The sequence below is a fragment of the Mustela putorius genome, unplaced genomic scaffold (genome assembly GCF_011764305.1).
Source record: "Mustela putorius furo isolate JIRA1106 unplaced genomic scaffold, ASM1176430v1.1 tig00003962_pilon_pilon_pilon, whole genome shotgun sequence".
Taxonomy (NCBI): Eukaryota; Metazoa; Chordata; class Mammalia; order Carnivora; family Mustelidae; genus Mustela; species Mustela putorius.
In genome coordinates, this window is record NW_025422106.1 from 11,977,469 (window position 1) to 11,996,353 (window position 18,885).

An 18,885-nucleotide genomic window follows, 5' to 3' on the forward strand; every position below is an offset into this window, starting at 1 on the left:
ACCTTCTTAGGTCTCCTGCTTCCCCTCCCCATGGCTCCCGCCTTCCACTTATTCATACCAGAAGCGCCTCAGCTCTCATTGGCCAGTGCGTGGTGACCTTTTAACCAATCACAAACCAGACTGTGCTCCTACACTACCCAGACAGCGAATCGTGGAGAGACCTTTGCTACGATTGGTCCCTCCATGATAAGGTTTTAATTTTGAATCTTTCTTTAAGGAGAAGGAGAGGCCACTACCCGGACTCCATCTGATCCCGGGCTCTTAGACTTGTGAGTGCAGGGAGAATCTCCCTTGTGTTACCTGGGCTGGCGTCTTCAGCAGCTGGGCCTGTTGCTGCTTGTGTTCTTAAGATTTATGGAGGTGGGGACTTTGGCTGGACTCGGGGAGATGAGACTGGGAGGAGGAGGTTTGAGGTTGGGTAAGAACTGCTCGCCCTGGCTCCAACCTAACCACACTTTTATATTTAATTAACGCTCTGCAGAATACGTTTTGGATCAAAGCATCTGCCTTCCTTTTGCACATTCCTTTAGATCTTTGCTATTCAGTGTTGTCGGGGGACCAACATCATCTGCATCACTTGGGCGCTTGTTAACAATGCAAATTATCGGGCTCCACCCAGACCCACTGAATAAAATTCAGAATCATATTCTGAATCAAATTCAGAATATGAATTTTAACAAGATCTCCCACCACCTTTTTTTTTTTTTAAGATTTTATTTATATGACAGACAGAGATCACAAGTAGGCTGAGAGAAAGAGGGAAGCAAGCTCCCTGCTGAGCAGAGAGCCCGGTGTGGGCTCGATTCCAAGACCCTGAGATATGACCTGGTCCGAAGGCAGAGGCTTAATCCACTGAGCCACCCAGGCGCCCCTCCCAGTGATTCTTATGCACGTTAAAGTTTGAGAATATACAGTTCTTGACAGACAGTATTTCTTTGTTCCTTGATATGCTCTTAATATCGCCGGACTTTCTGTGACAGTGTCAATTTTTTAAGTGTGCCCTGTTTACTTGTGCCTAATGCTGTGTTGGACTACATTTTAGCGAGCTGCCGTCACGTCAGAGAAACAAGGCAGGAACTAAAAAAGCAGTGTTGTACTGCGAAAAATAAAATTAAATACAATCAAGTACCAGAAATAGCCCTATGAATGTTCAAGAGTAATGAATTGAACTAGTAATGGAAATTGATTAATTGACTGAAAGCTGTTTATGGGAAAGTATAGGAACCTACATTAAAATGTGTTTTAGGGGCGCCTGGGTGGCTGGGCAGGGAGCCTGCTTCCTCCTCCTCTCTCTGCCTGCCTCTCTGCCTACTTGTGATCTCTATCTGTCAAATAAAATAAATAAAATCTTTAAAAAAAAATAAAATGTGTTTTAGGAAGAGGGTAATGAAATGCAATTGTTATTTTCGTTGCTGTCACAGTTTTGGAAGTACCCCCTGACCAAAAGCACTTCTCCCATCACTGGGTGGAGTTTTAATAGAAGCAGCAGAGCCAACTGAGTTCTTACTCTATTATTTGTTGCATCTTCCCACTGGAAATAGTTTTGGAGCCATCCTTTAACCATATGAAGGTGTGGAATGATTTGAAAAACTAAAAACCTCCCTCGCCAAGAGATTTTACAAAATGTAATTGTAGTAAAGCATATTCCTGAACTAAAAAAGAGACACCTTGCTACCTAACACTTAGCAGGAATGATTTATTTCATTCATTTATTGAATGAAAATTATTTAATGCCTGCTACACTCTTGGTTCCAGGAAAACAAAGATGAATAAAATTAATCTTAACCTTGAAAAGTCCGTAGTCTAGCTGGGTGACAAACATGCAAACAAAAATTACAATGCAATACAGTAAATGTTATAATAAGAGTGTTTATAAAGTGCTATAGAAGTACAAAAGGTATGACATTTTTATCAGCATAAATTCCATAAGGATAGAAACTATGTTGGCCTTGTCTCAAATTGTATCCCAAAACCGACCACACCTACCTACCATGGTGGATTATCAGCATTCAACAAATATCTGTGAGAAAAAGTAACAGCATCTTGAAGCTATATAAGTTGACTTGAAAAAGGATACCCCCAAGCAGAGGGAGAGCCTGAGCCTGCTAACTATACTGTAGAAAGTATTCAGTGTTTGGTATACCTGAAGTACCACGAATCACTAGTAGAGATGAGGCAGCAAAGGGCCATCAGACTAAATTGTGATGATCTTTGAAAGGCATGAAGGAATTTAGTTTATTCAGAGAATGAAAAGGAATCTTCAAATACTTTTAAGCAAGGGAATTATCAGGATCCTTTTTTTTTTTTTTTACTAACTCTAGTAATCATTTTCTGTAGAAAATGATTGGCACGGAGAAAGACTAAAGTCAGGAAGATCATTAAAGGAATATTTGGGCAAACCCAAACTGAGGGACGTTTTCCAAAACAACTGGTCTGGAGTCTTCAGAAATATAAATAGAAAGAAAGGCAAATACTTACATGAAAAGACTAGAGAACTATTGTGAATTGAAGGAAACTAAAAAGACACATTGTGGAAGGGGAAAGAGAGCAGCTGTAAAGGATATTATTGAGGTGACTGAGGTAATTATGGACTTCTTAGATAATATCAAGCTTAAATCTCCTGGCTGTGATTGGTTTTGTAGGACAATGTCCATGTCCATGTTAGGAAACTCAAGTTGAAGTATCTAGGCATGAAGTATCATGATTCTGCTCAGCCAAAAACTAAAAACTATTATTTGTGTGTGTATATATAAATGTTATATGTCTATATACACATATATCTATCATACTTTTTTATTTTGCAAATTTTCAAACTTTATGAAAATTTACAAAAATAGTATAATTGAAGCTCTTATTTTTTACTATTGCTATTTTTTTATTTAGGGGTGTGTGTATGTATATAATATATATGTAATAATATATAAACTTATGTAAAATATAAATTTATATATTACATACATTTATTTTGTAAATTATACATAGTATATAATATATTGTACACACACCTATACTGAAAGAAAACTAACCGATAACAATAGGAATAATATATGAGAATTTTTTTCCAGAATTAACATGATCTTTTATTTTTTATTTACTTTTTTCTTGAAGTATACTTGGCACACAATGATGACTGAGCCATCCAGATGCCCCCAAGATTTGCTTTTAAATCTAACCTGTATTATTAATGTTTTCTTTATCACTCTCTTAACAATCAACAGCATAATGAATCAAGCCCTGATTTGTGGTGTTATGTCCACGATGTAAATACTCCCATCATAGCCAATTTCAAGATTTCAATGTGAAGTCACTGAATATGGAATTGGAAAGAAATCAGCATTTTATAGCATTTTCACTATATAGATACAATAATGTAAACAACCTCAACAGCATAAATAATAGTAAAATCATTAGGAAGTAATGAGCTTTGCATCAATATACATAATATACATTTTATAATGTAATAATGTTATACAAAATATATGTAATATATTATATAATTTATATAATTTAATTTTAATGGTGGATGTGTTTCACAACTAACTCACAAACTTCCTGAAAATGTATCAGTTGTTGCCAACCCTAGCACACTGTTGGGAGTGGAGATAAAGGAATAGAGCCAATCTACCAAGTTTAAACCAGAATGTCCAGCTCCTTTCTGAAGTCTACTTTTGTAACTGAGTGCTTGGTGAATATAAGAAAAAAGGAGGCAGGAGACCAGTTCTCTGTGTCAGTTTGACGTCTAACAAAAGACATCAAAGGGAGAGAGGGAACAGAATTTGGGGAGGGCTGCAAGGGGCAGATGGAGACAAGAAGAGGAAGTTACCATGGAAGTCTCAGATTCTGGGGATTTCACCCAGTGAACTCTGGACCTTAGATAGAGGTTCTCAGTGACATCTCTCCATAGAAAGTCCTGGGCATGGATGTGATGAGGTTTAATCTTTTTTTCAGGCAACTGCAAGATTGCTTACTTCCTCTGAGGTTCTCCTAAACATCTTCAGAGTATTGTTGTTTTGTGTTATTTTAAGTCTGTTTAAAAAAAAAAAAATCAGTGAGTCCTTTAAATACCCTGTGTTTTTAATAATCCCTGCTTAGCCTTCTTTCATTATTTCAGCAGGAAGAAGTGATAGAATACAAGGGAAGTCAGCTACTTTTTGCTGTATCTCCCATGCCTCTAAGAACAACCAAGGAAAACTGCTAGTTTGAGACCTTGCATCAGCTCAATAAGATGCTATTGAGAACCTTGCTCCTAGAAGGGCTGTTGATATATGCACTGTTGCCCATTGCCATTAGGGGTGCCCTCTGCAAGACCAAAGCGCTTGGAACTGCAGTAAGCCACCACTCCGGAGTTTTCACAACCCACAATCAAAAAAAAAAAAAAAAAAAAAAAAAAAAAAAAAAAAAAAAAAAAAAAAAGGAGGTTCTTCAGCCAGTGCAATCCGAGAGCTGGCCAAGCCTAGAGCTGCATACTAAGTATTGAAAGGGTACTGGGTGAACAAAAGTGGAATGAATTTGTATTTTAAAGGCCAATTGTTCCTATTCAAATGTGAGTTTGAAGGCAGGGAGGCCCAGCCCTTGAGCCCATGTTTAGTTCTACTTGAATAACGACATCTTTGTTCCTCAGGTAGCAGCAACTGGCTACCCACCTTCACATCAAACTAGCTCTGACTTAATTTTCTTCAGAAAAGGATCCAGATTAAAAGCTTAATACACTAAATAGTGTTTTAAAATAAATGTTTTGAAACATTTGGGGGTCTTAGATTTGGGGTAACTGCTATTACATTGTATACCACCCATTTAATCAACTGTTGCACCACAGAATGTTAGAAAGAACAGTCTTCCGAGACTTATTTATTTACTGCATTACACTGGGCAAATCATATACTCTTTCTATGTCTAAGTTTATTCTTAATGTAAAAAATGGGAATAAAAATCCTTGTCCTTGGGGATAAAATCTTGCCAGGTAGTGAGGATTCACTGAGAAAATGTATGTGAAGGTGCCTAAAAGCAAATGGATATTCAGTGGTTAAATTTGTTTCTTCCATTACCAACTCTGCTTATCACAATGGGTGCTCAGTAAATGTTCCTGGAAAGAAACTTCTTTTAATAACTGACCATAACCCAACTAAAGTCATTTTCTCTCTTATAAGAAATGGAAATACACTTGACTTAATGAAGAAGAGCAAGGCAAGCAAAACAAAATTAGAGAGCAATATAATGCCAAAGCTGAGTCTCTAAAGATACTTTAAATCTGGGTTTAAATTTTTCTTCACTTCAGGGGACTTCTGGAATGCTGGCAGTGATCTATTTCCTAACCAAAGTGGTGGTTACAAGGGTGTGTTCACTTTGTGATAATTTATTGAACTGTACAATTAAGACTTCTCCATTTTCTGTATGTGTTATTATTCTAAAATTTTAAAAACATGTAAAAAAAATTTTTTTCTACAGAAATCATGCCTAAGTTCAAGCAACGAAGAAGAAAGTTAAAAGCCAAAGCAAAAAGATTATTCAAAAAAAGAGAAGCCTCTCACTTTCAGCCCAAGCTAATCACACCTCCTCCGCCACCACCCTCACCAGAAAGGTAAGGTGTAAGTGTGAAGAAGAAAAAATATTAAAAATCCCTCAAGGATAGGGTTACCAGATTTAGCAAATAAAAATACAGAATGCCCAATTAAATGTAAAGTTCTAATAAAATATGAAATTTTAAAAATATTGTCCCATGCAACATTTCTAACATCCTTATACTAAAAAATTATTCCTCCCTCTTCAGAAATTAAATTTTGACCGAGCATTCTAAATTTTATGTGGTGACCATCATTTTAGAGTTTAGGGGCGCCTGGGTACTCAGTTGGTTAAGCCTCTGGCTTCAACTGAGGTCATGATCCCAGAGTCCTCTCCTGGGCCCCTGCTCAGCGGGGAGACCGCTTCTCCCCTCTCTCTCTGCCCCTCCCCCCATTCCTTCTCTCTCTCTCTCAAAAAAATAAATAAAATATTTTTTTTTAAGTGTTTAAATGAAGTTCAAATCAAGAAATTGTACTGGAGATGCACAGTAACTATTTTCTCTTTCCCTAGTCAGTTTAATTGTATAAATCTGGTAACTAAGAGATGCAAGAGGAATATATAACTGGAATTTAAATCTCAGTTTTGGTAAAATTTGGTCAGTTATTCTCTGGGACAGAGGTTTAAATGTGTTACTGAAAGAGACTCTAAGTTATCAGAAGCCCAAGATACTGGGCTTCACAATGACATACATTATACATTTTGTTGTTATAGCTCTCTTTACAGAAAATTTTTTAAACTAAACTGGCCCTCAAAAAGCATTAACCATGTTATCCTTAACTCTTCTCTCTCTCTCTTGAATATTGAAAATGGCCCTTAACTGGTGTTCCTGCTTCTGCCTTTGCAGAACAGTCAGAGTGAGCCTCGTAAAAAACATGTCATATTGCCCCTCTGCTTAAAACTCTCTCCAGTGTCGGAACGCCTGGGTGGCTCAGTTGGTTGGACGACTGCCTTCAGCTCGGGTCATGATCCCGGAGTTTCCGAATCGAATCCCGCATCGGGCTCCTGGCTGCGCGGGAAGTCTGCTTCTCCCTCTGACCTTCTCCTCTCTCATGGTCTTTTTCATTGTCTCTTTCTCAAATAAATAAATAAAATCTTAAAAACAAAAAACAAACAAAAAAAAAAACCTCTCCAATTTCTTTCCTGGGGCACCTGGCTGGCTCAGTTGGAAGAGTGTGTGACTCTTGATCTCGGGGTCATGAGTTGGGTGTAGAGATTATGTAAAAATAAATAAAAACTCTCCAATGTCTTCCTTTCTCTGAGTCAAAATTAAAATCCTTTGTATGAGGCGGGCCCTTGGGTGGCTCAGCGGGTTAAGCCGCTGTCTTCGGCTTGCGTCATGATCTCGGGATCAAATAAAATATTTTTAAAAACAAAAATAAATAAATAAAATAAAATCCTTTGTATGACCCACAAGAGCCATATGATCTGATTTTGACATTCTCTCCTAATCCCCCTACTCTTCAGTTTCTCCATCCTAGTCATCCTGGCCTCCTTGTTGTTCCCTAGACACCTCAGACAAGCGGCTGTCTCAGGGCCTTTGCACTTATTATTGCCCATGCCTGAATTGTTCTCCCAGATATTTGTATTGCTAGCTTCTTTATTTTTAACCTTTTTAAAATAGGCTCTACGCTCAACATAGGGCTTAAACTCATGACCATTAATCAAGAGTTGTATGTTCTACTGACTAAGCCAGCCAGGTGTCCATGTATTGCTAGCTTTTTTACTTTGAGGTTTTTTTTTGTTTTGTTTGTTTTGTTTTCTCAAAAGTCACCTTCTCAGTGAGACTTCCCTAGCACCCTACCTAAAATTTCACCTCCATTCAACATTTCTCTCTTGCTCTATCCTTTTCCTCATAGTATTTATTCACTATATAACAATCCATACATGTTACTAATTGACTTTATTAAACATGTATGTTTAATGAGGGCATGGTTTTTATCATGTTGTTCATTACTGAATCCCTGACGCCTCTTTTTTTTTTTAATTTATTTTTTTAAGATTTTATTTCTTTATTTGACAAAGAGAGAGATCACAAGTAGGCAGAGAGGCAGGCAGAGAGAGAGAAGGACGCAGGCTCCCCTCTGAGCAGGGAGCCGGATGTGGGACTCGATCCCAGGATCCTGAGATCATGACCTGAGCTGAAGGCAGAGGCTTAACCCACTGAGCCACCCAGGCGCCCTCCCTGACGCCTCTTTACTTACTGTTTATTTTATTTATTATTTATTACTATTTATTTATCAAGTAAATTATTGTATAAGTGCATCTTGGAACTCTAAAATGTAATGAAAATTTTGGCTTTAGGTAGTCTCTGCTCCTGAGCCATACTATAAAAGCTAGCATGTTATTTTATGTTTTAAAGATGTATTTATTTGAGAGAATGAGAGAGATCAAGTGAGGGGAAGAGCAGAGGTTGAGAGAGAATCCCAAGCAGACTCCCACTGAGTGCAGAGCCAGATATGGGGCTCAATCTCAAGACCCTGAGATCATGACCTGAGACAAATCCAAAAGTTGGATGCTCAAGCTTAGATTTAGAGGCTCAAGCTTATTTAAGTAGAGCTGTTAGGGATGCCTGGGTGGCTCAGTCGTTAAGCATCTGCCTTCAGCTTAGGTCATGATCCCGGGGTCCTGGGCTCGAGCCCCCGCATCTGGCTCCCTGCTCAGTGGAGAGCCTGCTTCTCCCCCTCCCTCTGCCTGACACTCTGTTTACTTGTGCTCTCGTTCTGTCAAATGAAAAAAAATAAATTCTTTAATAATAGTAATAACAAATAAATAAATAAAGCTGTTATTCCAACTCAGGGGTTTTTCGTTTGGTTTTGTTTTTCCTACAGAGTGGTTATTCCTTCAGCAGATACTTCCCTTAGCAGAAGTTGGCTAAGACCATCCTGGAACTTTAGACTTCCTAATATCAAAGATACCGTAAAACTTTGGACAAATAGAGTGTGGTCTATATACAATTGGTGCCAGAACTGCATGGCCCAGGTATGGCTTTGACAACCCCATTTTCAGCAATATGGTTTTTCTGCATATTTGGTATGTGTGTTCACCTGTGTGTGTGCTCAGGTCCATACAACACTCAGACTAAGCTCAGGTAAGATGAAATTATGGGGTCATGTAGGCCTTTGTTTCTGTAAAACATATATCAAACCACTTTCTTCTCCCTTTTTTTCTTGTCCTGATCATGCTGCTTACAGAATTCAGGCTTGTTTATTTTTTCATTTCAGAGTTTAGAAGTATTGAAAGACACCATCTTTCCATCCCGTTTCTGCCGCCGAGAACTCCACAGTCTAAAAGAACGATTTTGCATTTTGGAAAGTGAATTATGCAAGCTCCAGGAAACACTGAAGGTTGGTATTGTTAAATAGAAAAGAAATCCGGGGACACCTAGGTGGCTCAGTCGTTAAACGTCTGCCTTCAGTTCGGGTCATGATCCTAGAGTCCTGGGATCAAGCCCAGCATCAGGCTCCCTCTTCAGCGGGAAGCTTGCCTCTCCCTCTCCCTCCCCCCCTGCTTGTGTTCCCTCTCTCACTGTGTCTCTATCAAATAAATAAATAAAATCTTAAAAAAGGAAAAAAAAAGAAAAGAAATCTGGAATTAGGGAAGGAGGGCAGGGATTATCCCCTATAGGAATCCCAGCATGCTTTTACCAGAAGGAGCAATGGCTACAGGCAAGTGCTCGTCTTAGGCCTCTTTGCCCTCAGATCTATTCCTTAGGTTTCAAGGCTCAACTCTGCACTGCACTGGGGCTAATCCATGCAGGCTGTATGTGCTATGCTCCATGTCACCTGGTTCCAGTTGTGCTTGGCTAATGGGAGACACTGAAGAGAGACTGGTGGGGGTGTGGAGGGAGTGTGTTTCCCCTTTATTCTCTGCTTTGGGCAATTTCTCCAGTGAGGGTTGTTGTCTACCTCACCCCAGCTCCCTCCAGGTAAGTCTGTCAAGTTCCTGGATTCTCTGGGTTAACCCACCTCTAGAGACCAGGTTATAATGCTCTTCCCTTTGTCCCTCCAGGCTCATGGCTTATTCTTTGCTAATCTCTGGGTTGCCTCAATATTCCCTGTGTGTTTTCATCTCTTTCACCATCAATGTAACCAATTCCCCACCTTACTCTCACCCTCTTTTAAATACTTAGGATGATTTCTATTTTCTTGACTGATAGAGGTAGAAAAAGCCATATATATCCACTGTCTCCAAACTCCCCTAAGCAAGGCCCCTATTCTCAATGTCTAAAACTCAAGAAAATAAACATTGCACTTGTTGGTTTGCAGGGGAGCTTCTGGGATTACAATCCTTGTCCTGGAATTTGTACCTCAAGATGAATTAGACAGGAAGAAAGGCAAATCACCTTACTCCTCTAGGCCTGAGTTTCCTCCTCTAAAAATGATGATGCCATCTATGGTGGGCTGAATCAATGGCCTCCAAAAGATATGTCCAAGTCCTAATCCCTGAAACCTATAAATATGACCTTATTTGGAGAAAGGGTTTTCTCCCATGTAATTAAGTTAAGGATTTTTTTTAAGTAATCTCTACACCCAACATGGGGCTTGAGTTCACAACCCCAAGATCAAAAGTTGCCAGGTGCCCCTTAAGTTAAGGATTTTGAAGTGAAGAGATCATACTCTATTATCAGAGTGGACCCTAAATCCAATAACAAATGTCCTTATAAAGGAGAAAGCAGAGCACACAAGAGGAGAGGAGGAGCAGTGGGAGCACAGGTAGAGATTGGAGTGATGTAGTCTCAAGGCCAGGAATGCCCATAGCTACCAAAAACAGGAAGAGACAAGAAACAGATTCTTCCCTACAGCATTGGGAGGTAGCACAGCCATGCTGTCATCTTGATTTTTAGATTTCTAGCCTCCAGCACTGAAAAAAATGAATTTCAATTGTTTTAAGCCACCAAATTTATGATAATTTGATAAAACAACCATAGGAAACTAATACACCATCTGACTTCATAGGGTTATTTTTCCTTTCCCAGGGCTGCCATAATAAAGTGGCATGGACTAGGTGGCTTATATAATAGAAATTTATTTTCCCACAGTTCTAGAGGCTGAAAGTCTGAGATCAATGTGTTGACAGAGTTAGTTTCTTCTTGGGCCTCTCTGCTTTGTCTTGTCTTCTCCCCATGTCCTCAAATCGCCTTGTCTCTGCACACACATCCCTGATGTTTCTCCTGTATGTTCAAATTTCTTCTTTTTGTAAGGACACCAGTCAAACTGGATGAGAGCCTACTCTAATGGCCTCATTTTAATTTAAACACCTCTTTGAAGGCCCTATCTCCAAAGGCATCCTGGAGTATTACAGCTAGGGCTTCAACATACGAATTTGAGGGGTTGGGGGACACAATTCAGCCCCTAACATTCATGTTCCATCCCCTTGGCCTTTTTATCAATCCTTGAATATGCTACATTCTTTTTTTTTTTTTTTTTAAAGATTTTGTTTATTTGAGATAGAGAACAAGTAGTGGGGAGGGGCAGAGGGAGAGCGAGAGAATCAGGAAGCTTGACTCAGGGCTCAATCCCAGGACCCAGAGACCATGACCTAAGCCAAAGAAGGCACACACTTAACGGAGTAAGCCACTCAGACGCCCCAACTATATGACAATTTTTAGCTGCATTAAGTATTTTTCCCTCTGCCAGGAACTCTCCCCAGATCTTATCTCCCTTGAGACCTGATAAATTGCAGTCCATCCTTGAGATTATAGCTTAATGTCATTCTCCAAGTTTCTCCTTATTCATGCCCACAGCACACCTCCCTGTTTTCACTGAAACATTACTTTGTTTTGTTCTGGGTGTGTCTGTGTTTCATGCCTGTCTTCTTTGCCAGACTGTCAGCTCCACGGTGTAACAGATAGGGTTCACATCATACCCACAGTGCCTGGCATATTGCACACACAAAACAAATATATGAATGAATGGGTGAATGAATGGGCTTGTGATAAATGAGAAAATATTTTTTAAAAACCACATACTAGGGGTGCCTGGGTGGCTCAGTGGGTTAAGCCACTGCCTTCGGCTCAGGTCATGATCTCAGGGTGCTGGGATCGAGTCTCGCATCGGGTTCTCTGCTCAGCTGGGAGCCTGCTTCCTCCTCTCTCTCTGCCTGCCTCTCTGCCTACTTGTGATCTCTCTATCAAATAAATAAATAAATAAATCTTAAAAAAAAAAAACACATACTATACTGAGAAAGCATTCAATACGTGGTAGCTATTATCTCCAAGGCTCTGAGCCGCAAGAACCAAATTAATCTGTTACTCATTTGCCAAATATAATGTTTTCTTACAGACTGTCTTGGAAAATTCTTCCTGCCCAAGCTGTGGTCAAACCTGTCACATAAGTGGTAAACTCAAAAATGTGCCCGCCCGCGTGCTAAACACCCCTGGAGAATCTCGAGCGATACTTCCTCCCACACTGCCACAGCCAGTCACCCCCACTCCTGCTCTTCTTCCTCCGCCGCCCCCGCCCCCTCCACCTCCTCCTCTGCCTCCGCCTCCACCGCCCACAGCACCTGTGCTGCTCAGAAAATCCGATCGCACTAAAGCTCTGCAGGTAGGAAACAATCTAGTAATGATGTGTTTTGGTCAGTGTGTAACAGAGTAGTAAAACAAGGTGGCCTTTTGAGACGAGGCTACCGGCTTTGAGAGGAAAGCTGCATTTTTTTTTTTTTCTGATTCCATCTCTTAATTATGTCAATGATTATGCTTCTAAAAACTCAGGCCTGTAGAACTGGATTTAGAAACAAAAGTGATTTTTTTAAAAAGGATAAATGAATGAAAACCAGTAGATTGGAATATTCCTAATGGCGTCTCAGAATATCTTTTAACCGAAAGAAAAACCTCCCTGGGAAACTAAATTAAGAACAGAAGGTGGCTTAGTGAGTAAAAACAGAATAAAAAGAGTTGGTGGGTCCCAAAGTATAATATCATGAAGCTGAAGGACCAGTCTCCATTAATTACTTGGCCACTAAGGGAGTATTTGTGAATCACTAAGATAAGCATGACCCTGTTTAAAAATCTGCTGAATTTGCACTCCAGATAAATTTGGTTTAAAATGGCTGGCTTAGGGGTGCCTGGGGGGCTCAGTTGGTTAAGCCTCTGCCTTCAGTTCAGGTCATGATCTCAGGGTCCTGGGATAGAGACCCACATCGGACTCTCTGCTCTGTGGGGAGTCTGCTTCTCCCTCTCCCTCTGCCTGCCACTGGACCTACTCATGCTCTCTCTCTATATCAAATAAATAAATAAAATCTGTAAAAAAAAAATAATAAATAAAATGGCTGGGTTAAATCCAGAGCCCATTACTACATTTGCCATAATGCATAGCCCTCTGACCATACATTCTTGTTCTATGGGACCTGAGTTAACTTTTTAGGTAATTCAAGCAAAACTTCACTTTGATTTGAGGAACTTCTTCAACTCCGGTCTTATTATCATAAATCCTGAGGAAGATGCATAGTTGCAGACAACTAGCCCATCTCTCATTTACTGTCAAAGCTTTACATTTTGATGAATACTTTACAGTAGCATTAGCATCCATGTGTACTGAAAACAGGATCATTCTCGGTTGAATTAAAAGAATTTGATAGGTTCCTACAGTAAATAAGAGTTAGTTTTTAAGTGAGTCTTTAAAAACTGGATTTGGATTTGCATTTAACTGGATATCTTGGTTACAATTTGAATTCTAACCTCTCCATGTATTTTAAGGCTGGGCCATTAAAAAGAGATGGACCCATGCAGATAACAGTTAAAGATCTACTGACTGTGAAGTTAAAGAAGACACAGTGTTTTGATGAAAGGAAGAAGGTAAGCTGATCATACATATGATCTTTGAGCTTTTAACCTGGTTGTCCCTTTCTGGAAAATCAGCCTATGTCTTATGTACAGAAGCCATTCTGAGGTAAGTATTCCATGTGTTACCTGAGTAGTTTTGGATCCTCAACAAAATGTGTAGACCCCAAAATTATTTAATTAGGCAGTTTTATCTACCAACCTTTAGTCTAAAGAAGTAGAGACACACTTGGAAGCTTTGCAATAAAAATTGAGTAGTAGATAATATCTTACCCATACTCAGCTTTTAAATATTCATTGTTGTAGCATGTTTATATTTTGAATGATATCTTTAAGTGTATTTTTTGATACTGTCTCATTTTGTGATTAAAGCTTATACCATCACCAAAGGCACAGAATCCACTAGTTACTGTCTCTGACCTGCAACGTGTCACCCTGAAGCCCAACTCCAAAGTACTATCAACTCGAGTTACAAATGTCTTGATGTAAGGAACTACACTGTGTTATGCTCCACTGTTACTTAAAATAATGTTTTGTTTTGTTTTGTTTTCCCTATCTCTAACTTTAAAAGTTGTATATGCTCATTGTAGAAGACTGGAAATCCACAGAAAAGTTACAGAAGAAAATGGGGGTGCCTGGGTGGTTCAGTCAGTTAGGCATCTGCTTTCAGCTCAGGTCATGATCTCAGGGGGGAGTCTGCTCATCCCTTTGCCCCTGACCCTGTTCATATTCTCTCTCTCTCTCAAATAAATAAATAAAATCTTTTAAAAAAATTTTTGAAAAAGAAAAAAAAATCAAATAACTGTATGATTGAAGATAGCTACTATTAACATACTGTTGTTTATCATTCTAGTCTTTGTGTGGGCATCTACTCTATTATTTCCATTTCATGATGCTGTTTATTATAAGATACACCAGTGATTTATTAGTGGATTTGAGGGCGGGGGTGGCCCAGGGGCACCTGGCTGGCTTAGTTGGCGGAGCCTGCAACTCTCAGTCTCAGGTTGTAAGCTTGACCCCCAAGCTGGGCACAGAGATTACTTAAAAAAAAAAAAAAAAAAAAAAAAAAAACCCACAAATACAGATAAATGGATTTGGGAGGAAAAGATATAATATCAAGAATGTTTTCAGGCAGGGTGGGGAGGCGCACCTGGGTGCCTCAGTCAGTTGAGTGTCTGCCTTTGGCCCCAGTCATGATCCCAAGGTCCTGGGATCAAGTGGTAAATTGGCTCCCTGCTCAACATGGAGCCTGCTTCTCCTTCTCCTTCTGCCATTCCCCCTGTTTGTGCTCTCTGTCAAATAAATAAAATCTTTAAAAAATAATAATAATTTTTTTAGAGGTGCCTGGCTCAGTCAGTTGGAAGAACATCCAACTCCTGATCTCTGGGTGATGAGTTTGAGTCCCATGTTGGGGAAAGAGATTACTTAAAAAAGAAGAATTTTTAAAGCAGCTCAATTTCAGAAATAATAAAATATGAAAATTTGGATGTCTTGGAATCGATGAAATCTTTTGTGTCTGTGTGTGTGTGTGTACCTGTGTATAATCATAATATACATGCAGTTAAAGCTTTTCCTGTTTAATGTGTCAAGAACTTCCCCATCTTATTAAAAATCAGTTTAAAGCATCATTTTGACTTCTTCAGTATATATAGTTCATTATTTGCAAATTTCATAGATAAACTCCTGTTTTGAAACATTTAGGTTGTTTATGATTTTTTATTTCTAATTCTTCAGCGAACATCCTTTTGTCCATCACCCATGTGCATAGCTGACTCTTTCCCGCAGATGGATTCTTATATGTATAATTACTGAGTCAAGACGTATTATTTATTAGGGCAATTATATCACCTTATGCTCTTATCGGCATCTACTGCTATTTTTGTTTTTAAGTAGGCTCCACACCCAGCGTGGGGCTTGAACTCACAACTGTAAGATCAGGAGTCACACACTCCACTGGCTGAGCTAGCCAGGTGCCCCTCTGCTGATGTAACAAATAGAACCATTTTCTAGGACATTGCCTATGGAAACATCTGCTTTGCTTTGGGAAAGGGGATAAATTCTAGCAGGCTCTAACTTGTATATTTTTATTTCATCAGTACCCCTGGTAAAAGCCAGATAGACCTGCGGAAACTACTTAGAAAAGTTGATGTAGAGAGGTAATATGCTCTCTTATCTTTATCCTTTCTGAATCCATTTGAAAAATTAGCATAAAACACAGCTTCTAATTTTTTCAATACCTTTGCAGAAGCCCAGGTGGAACCCCACTTACCAATAAAGAAAACATGGACACAGGAACTGGGCTTACTCCAGTAATGACTCGGGCCTTGAGGAGAAAGTTTCAGGTAAGCCTTTAGGGGAAACAAACAAACAAAAATATGGTTCCTTTTCTTCAAAATGATTTATTTAGAATCATACAATCTAAAGGATCTTTCTTATAATAATCTTTAAATGGTACCTACTGCTTTACAAAACAATTTCATATTTAGCCTTTATAAAATTCTGTGACCTAGCTAGCATTATCATCTCTACTTTTACCATGCATGTCTGGTTGTATTAATTCCTTTAGATAAGTATTTATTTATTTTTTTTTAAAGATTTTATTTATTTATCAGAGAGGGGGGGGGGAGAGAGCGAGCACAGGCAGACAGAATGGCAGGCAGAGGCAGAGGGAGAAGCAGGCTCCCTGCTGAGCAAGGAGCCCCATGTGGGACTCAATCCCAGGACGCTGGGATCATGACCTGAGCCGAAGGCAGCTGCTTAACCAACTGAGCCACCCAGGCATCCCTAGATAAGTATTTATTAAGCACTTCCTCTATGCCAGGCACTGTGCTGGGGATACAGTGGGATACAGTGGTAAGCAAAAACAAACCTAACTTTATTGTCTTGGAGCTTTCAGCTTAGTGAGGAAAATAGACATTAGTCAAATAATCACATATTTGTATAATTCTACACTGAGGTAAGTACTATAAAGGAAAGGAATAGGGTTCTGTGGGAACCCACAGAGGAATCCCTTAGGAGGTGATGAAGTGAGACTTGAAGGATGAATAGGCATTAACTGGGAAGGGTGCCTACGGGATGAGGGGATGGGCCCAGCATGGACGTTTGGGAGGAAAGAGCTCCAAGCAAAAAGAACAGCATACATAAGGGTGTTGAGGTGGAGGGCACCTGACCTAACTGAGAAACTGAAAAGGAGCCGAAGTAGCTGTAAGAGAAAGCAAGTCTGACAGTGAAAAACAGCGATAAAGATGCAGATAGGGATCAGATTGTGCACAGTTGATAGGAAAAGGTCTTGGCAGCTTTCTTCTTTGTCACCTACATGTATGACCCATACACCAAATTCTAGTATATCAGTGAAACCTGATGTGATTTCTTCCAAATCCTGTTTGTCTGTCATCTCCTTGTGTTCACCTGTTCACTGGATCTATGGGGAATAGCCATCCGTCTGGCACTCCTGCTAGAGTGCTGGGACACAGGGCTTCTGGCCTCTTTGGCTACAAAACTTATATTTCCATTTCCCTCTGGTGATAGAGACACACCACAGACTTCACTGCTAACACTTTGCCAACCCAACACTGTCCCCTCTTTGTTTCCTCATTAAGAATCAGTGCCTTTGGGGGCGCCTGGGTGGCTCAGTGGGTAAAGCCTCTGCCTTTGGCTCAGGTCATGATCCCAGGATCCTGGGATCCAGCCCCGCATCGGGCTCTCTGCTCCGTGGAGGGCCTGCTTCCTCCTGTCTCTCTGCCTGTCTCTCTGCCTGCCTCTGCCTACTTGTCATCTCTGTCTATCAAATAAATAAATAAAATCTTTAAAAAAAAAAAAAAAAAGAATGAGTGCCTTTGGAGCGCTTGGGTGGCTCAGTGGGTTAAAGCCTCTGCCTTCAGCATGTTCCTGGGGTCCTGGGATCAAGCCCCGCATCGGGCTTTCTGCTCAGCAGGGAGCCTGCTTCCTCCTCTCTCTGCCTGCTTCTCTGCCTACTGGTGATCTCCGTCTGTCAAATGAATAAATAAAATCTTTTAAAAAATAAAAAAATAAAGAATCAGTGCCTTTTGCAGACAGTTTGGTTTCCCTCATGCCAATCACTGTTTTGAGGTGTGGCCACATTTCTCTTTCCTCCTTTGGAGCATCCAATAGGGACCCTACTCCCAGATCACATTCCTTGGTGATACCACAAATTATGAAGGACAGGGGCAGAAGGCAGAGGCCTCACTGAAGGACTAAGCCCCTTCCTTTCTTTGTTCAGCTCTGGGATTCTTTTATGTCCCTGCCCTACCCCATAATCACTATAATGAGTTGAGTAATGTGGAAACAAATGAAAATATGATAAAGAATAAGCACATATATTGAACAACAATATCAAACATCCCAGAAAGGTGGGGTGCCTGGGTGGCTCAGTGGGTTAAGCTTCTGCCTTCGGCTCAGATCATGATCCCAGGGTCCTAGGATCGGGCTCTCTGCTCATCAGGGAGCCTGTTTCCTCCTCTCTCTCTGCTTGCCTCTTGGCCTACTCATGATCTCTGTCTGTCAAATAAATAAATAAAAATAAAATTTTTTTTTTTTAAATCCCAGAAAAGTATCTGCTGTATGAGCTGTTCACAAAATCCACTTAGTTGGGACGCCTGGGTGGCTCAGTTGGTTAAGCAGCTGCCTTCAGTTCAGGTCATGATCCCAGCGTCCTGGGATCGAGTCCCACGTCAGGCTCCTTGCTCAGCGGGGAGCCTGCTTCTCCCTCTGCCTCTGCCTGCCATTCTGTCTACCTGTGCTCGCTCGCTCTCCCTCTCTCTCTCTGATAAATAAATAAAATCTTTAAAAAAAAAAAAAATCCACTCGGGACGGCCTGGGTGGCTCAGTTGGTTAAGCAGCTGCCTTCAGTTCAGGTCATGATCCCAGCGTCCTGGGATCGAGTCCCACATCAGGCTCCTTGCTCAGCGGGGAGCCTGCTTCTCCCTCCGCCTCTGCCTGCCATTCTGTCTGCCTGTGCTCGCTCGCTCTCCCTCTCTCTCTCTCTGATAAATAAATAAAATCTTTAAAAATAAAAATCCACTTAGTAGGAGGAAGTTTTAAAAAAAGAAACTGTTGTTAGACATAAAATGACTAATCCTCCTCCCCACCCCCCGGTGGGGAGCCTGCTTCTCCCTCTGCCTCTGCCTGCCATTCTGTCTGCCTGTGCTCGCTCGCTCTCCCTCTCCCTCTCTGATAAATAAATAAAATCTAAAAAAAAAAAAAAATCCACTCGGGACGGCCTGGGTGGCTCAGTTGGTTAAGCAGCTGCCTTCAGTTCAAGTCATGATCCCAGCGTCCTGGGATCGAGTCCCACATCGGGCTCCTTGCTCCGCAGGGAGCCTGCTTCTCCCTCTGACTCTGCCTTCCACTCTGTCTGCCTGTGCTCGTTCTCGCTTGCTCTCTCTCTGACAAATAAATAAAATCTTTAAAAAAAAAAAAAAAAAGTCCACTTAGTAGGAGGAAGTTTTTAAAAAAGAAACTGTTGTTAGACATAAAATGACTAGTCCTCCTCCCCACCCCCCCACCCCCAGAACTTAGGTTTCCTT

At 40.4% G+C, this 18,885-nt stretch overlaps 1 protein-coding gene and 1 long non-coding RNA gene across 4 annotated transcripts in view; one reads left to right on the forward strand and one right to left on the reverse strand.

The window, feature by feature from the left end:
• The window catches only part of PRR11 (proline rich 11), a 21,176-nt gene continuing 2,291 nt past the window's right edge, over positions 1-18,885 (forward strand). For 2 of the 3 annotated variants that reach the window (XM_004747271.3, XM_045070208.1), the window contains exons 1-9: positions 1-269; positions 5,446-5,578; positions 8,388-8,538; positions 8,781-8,903; positions 11,841-12,104; positions 13,256-13,354; positions 13,712-13,824; positions 15,436-15,495; positions 15,585-15,681. In XM_004747271.3, coding sequence (XP_004747328.1) covers positions 5,451-5,578; positions 8,388-8,538; positions 8,781-8,903; positions 11,841-12,104; positions 13,256-13,354; positions 13,712-13,824; positions 15,436-15,495; positions 15,585-15,681 — 1,035 coding nt within the window. In that variant the 5' untranslated portion in view covers positions 1-269; positions 5,446-5,450. Of the gene's footprint in view, positions 361-5,445; positions 5,579-8,387; positions 8,539-8,780; positions 8,904-11,840; positions 12,105-13,255; positions 13,355-13,711; positions 13,825-15,435; positions 15,496-15,584; positions 15,682-18,885 lie in introns of all 3 variants that reach the window. The other variant, XM_013053649.2, reaches the window with a different exon arrangement.
• The window catches only part of LOC106005327, a 23,273-nt gene continuing 7,430 nt past the window's right edge, over positions 3,043-18,885 (reverse strand). The window contains exons 3-4 of the long non-coding RNA XR_001178609.2: positions 15,609-15,687; positions 3,043-4,026 (exon numbers count right to left, since the gene is read on the reverse strand). This is a non-coding gene — a long non-coding RNA (uncharacterized LOC106005327). The remainder of the gene's footprint in view (positions 4,027-15,608; positions 15,688-18,885) is intronic.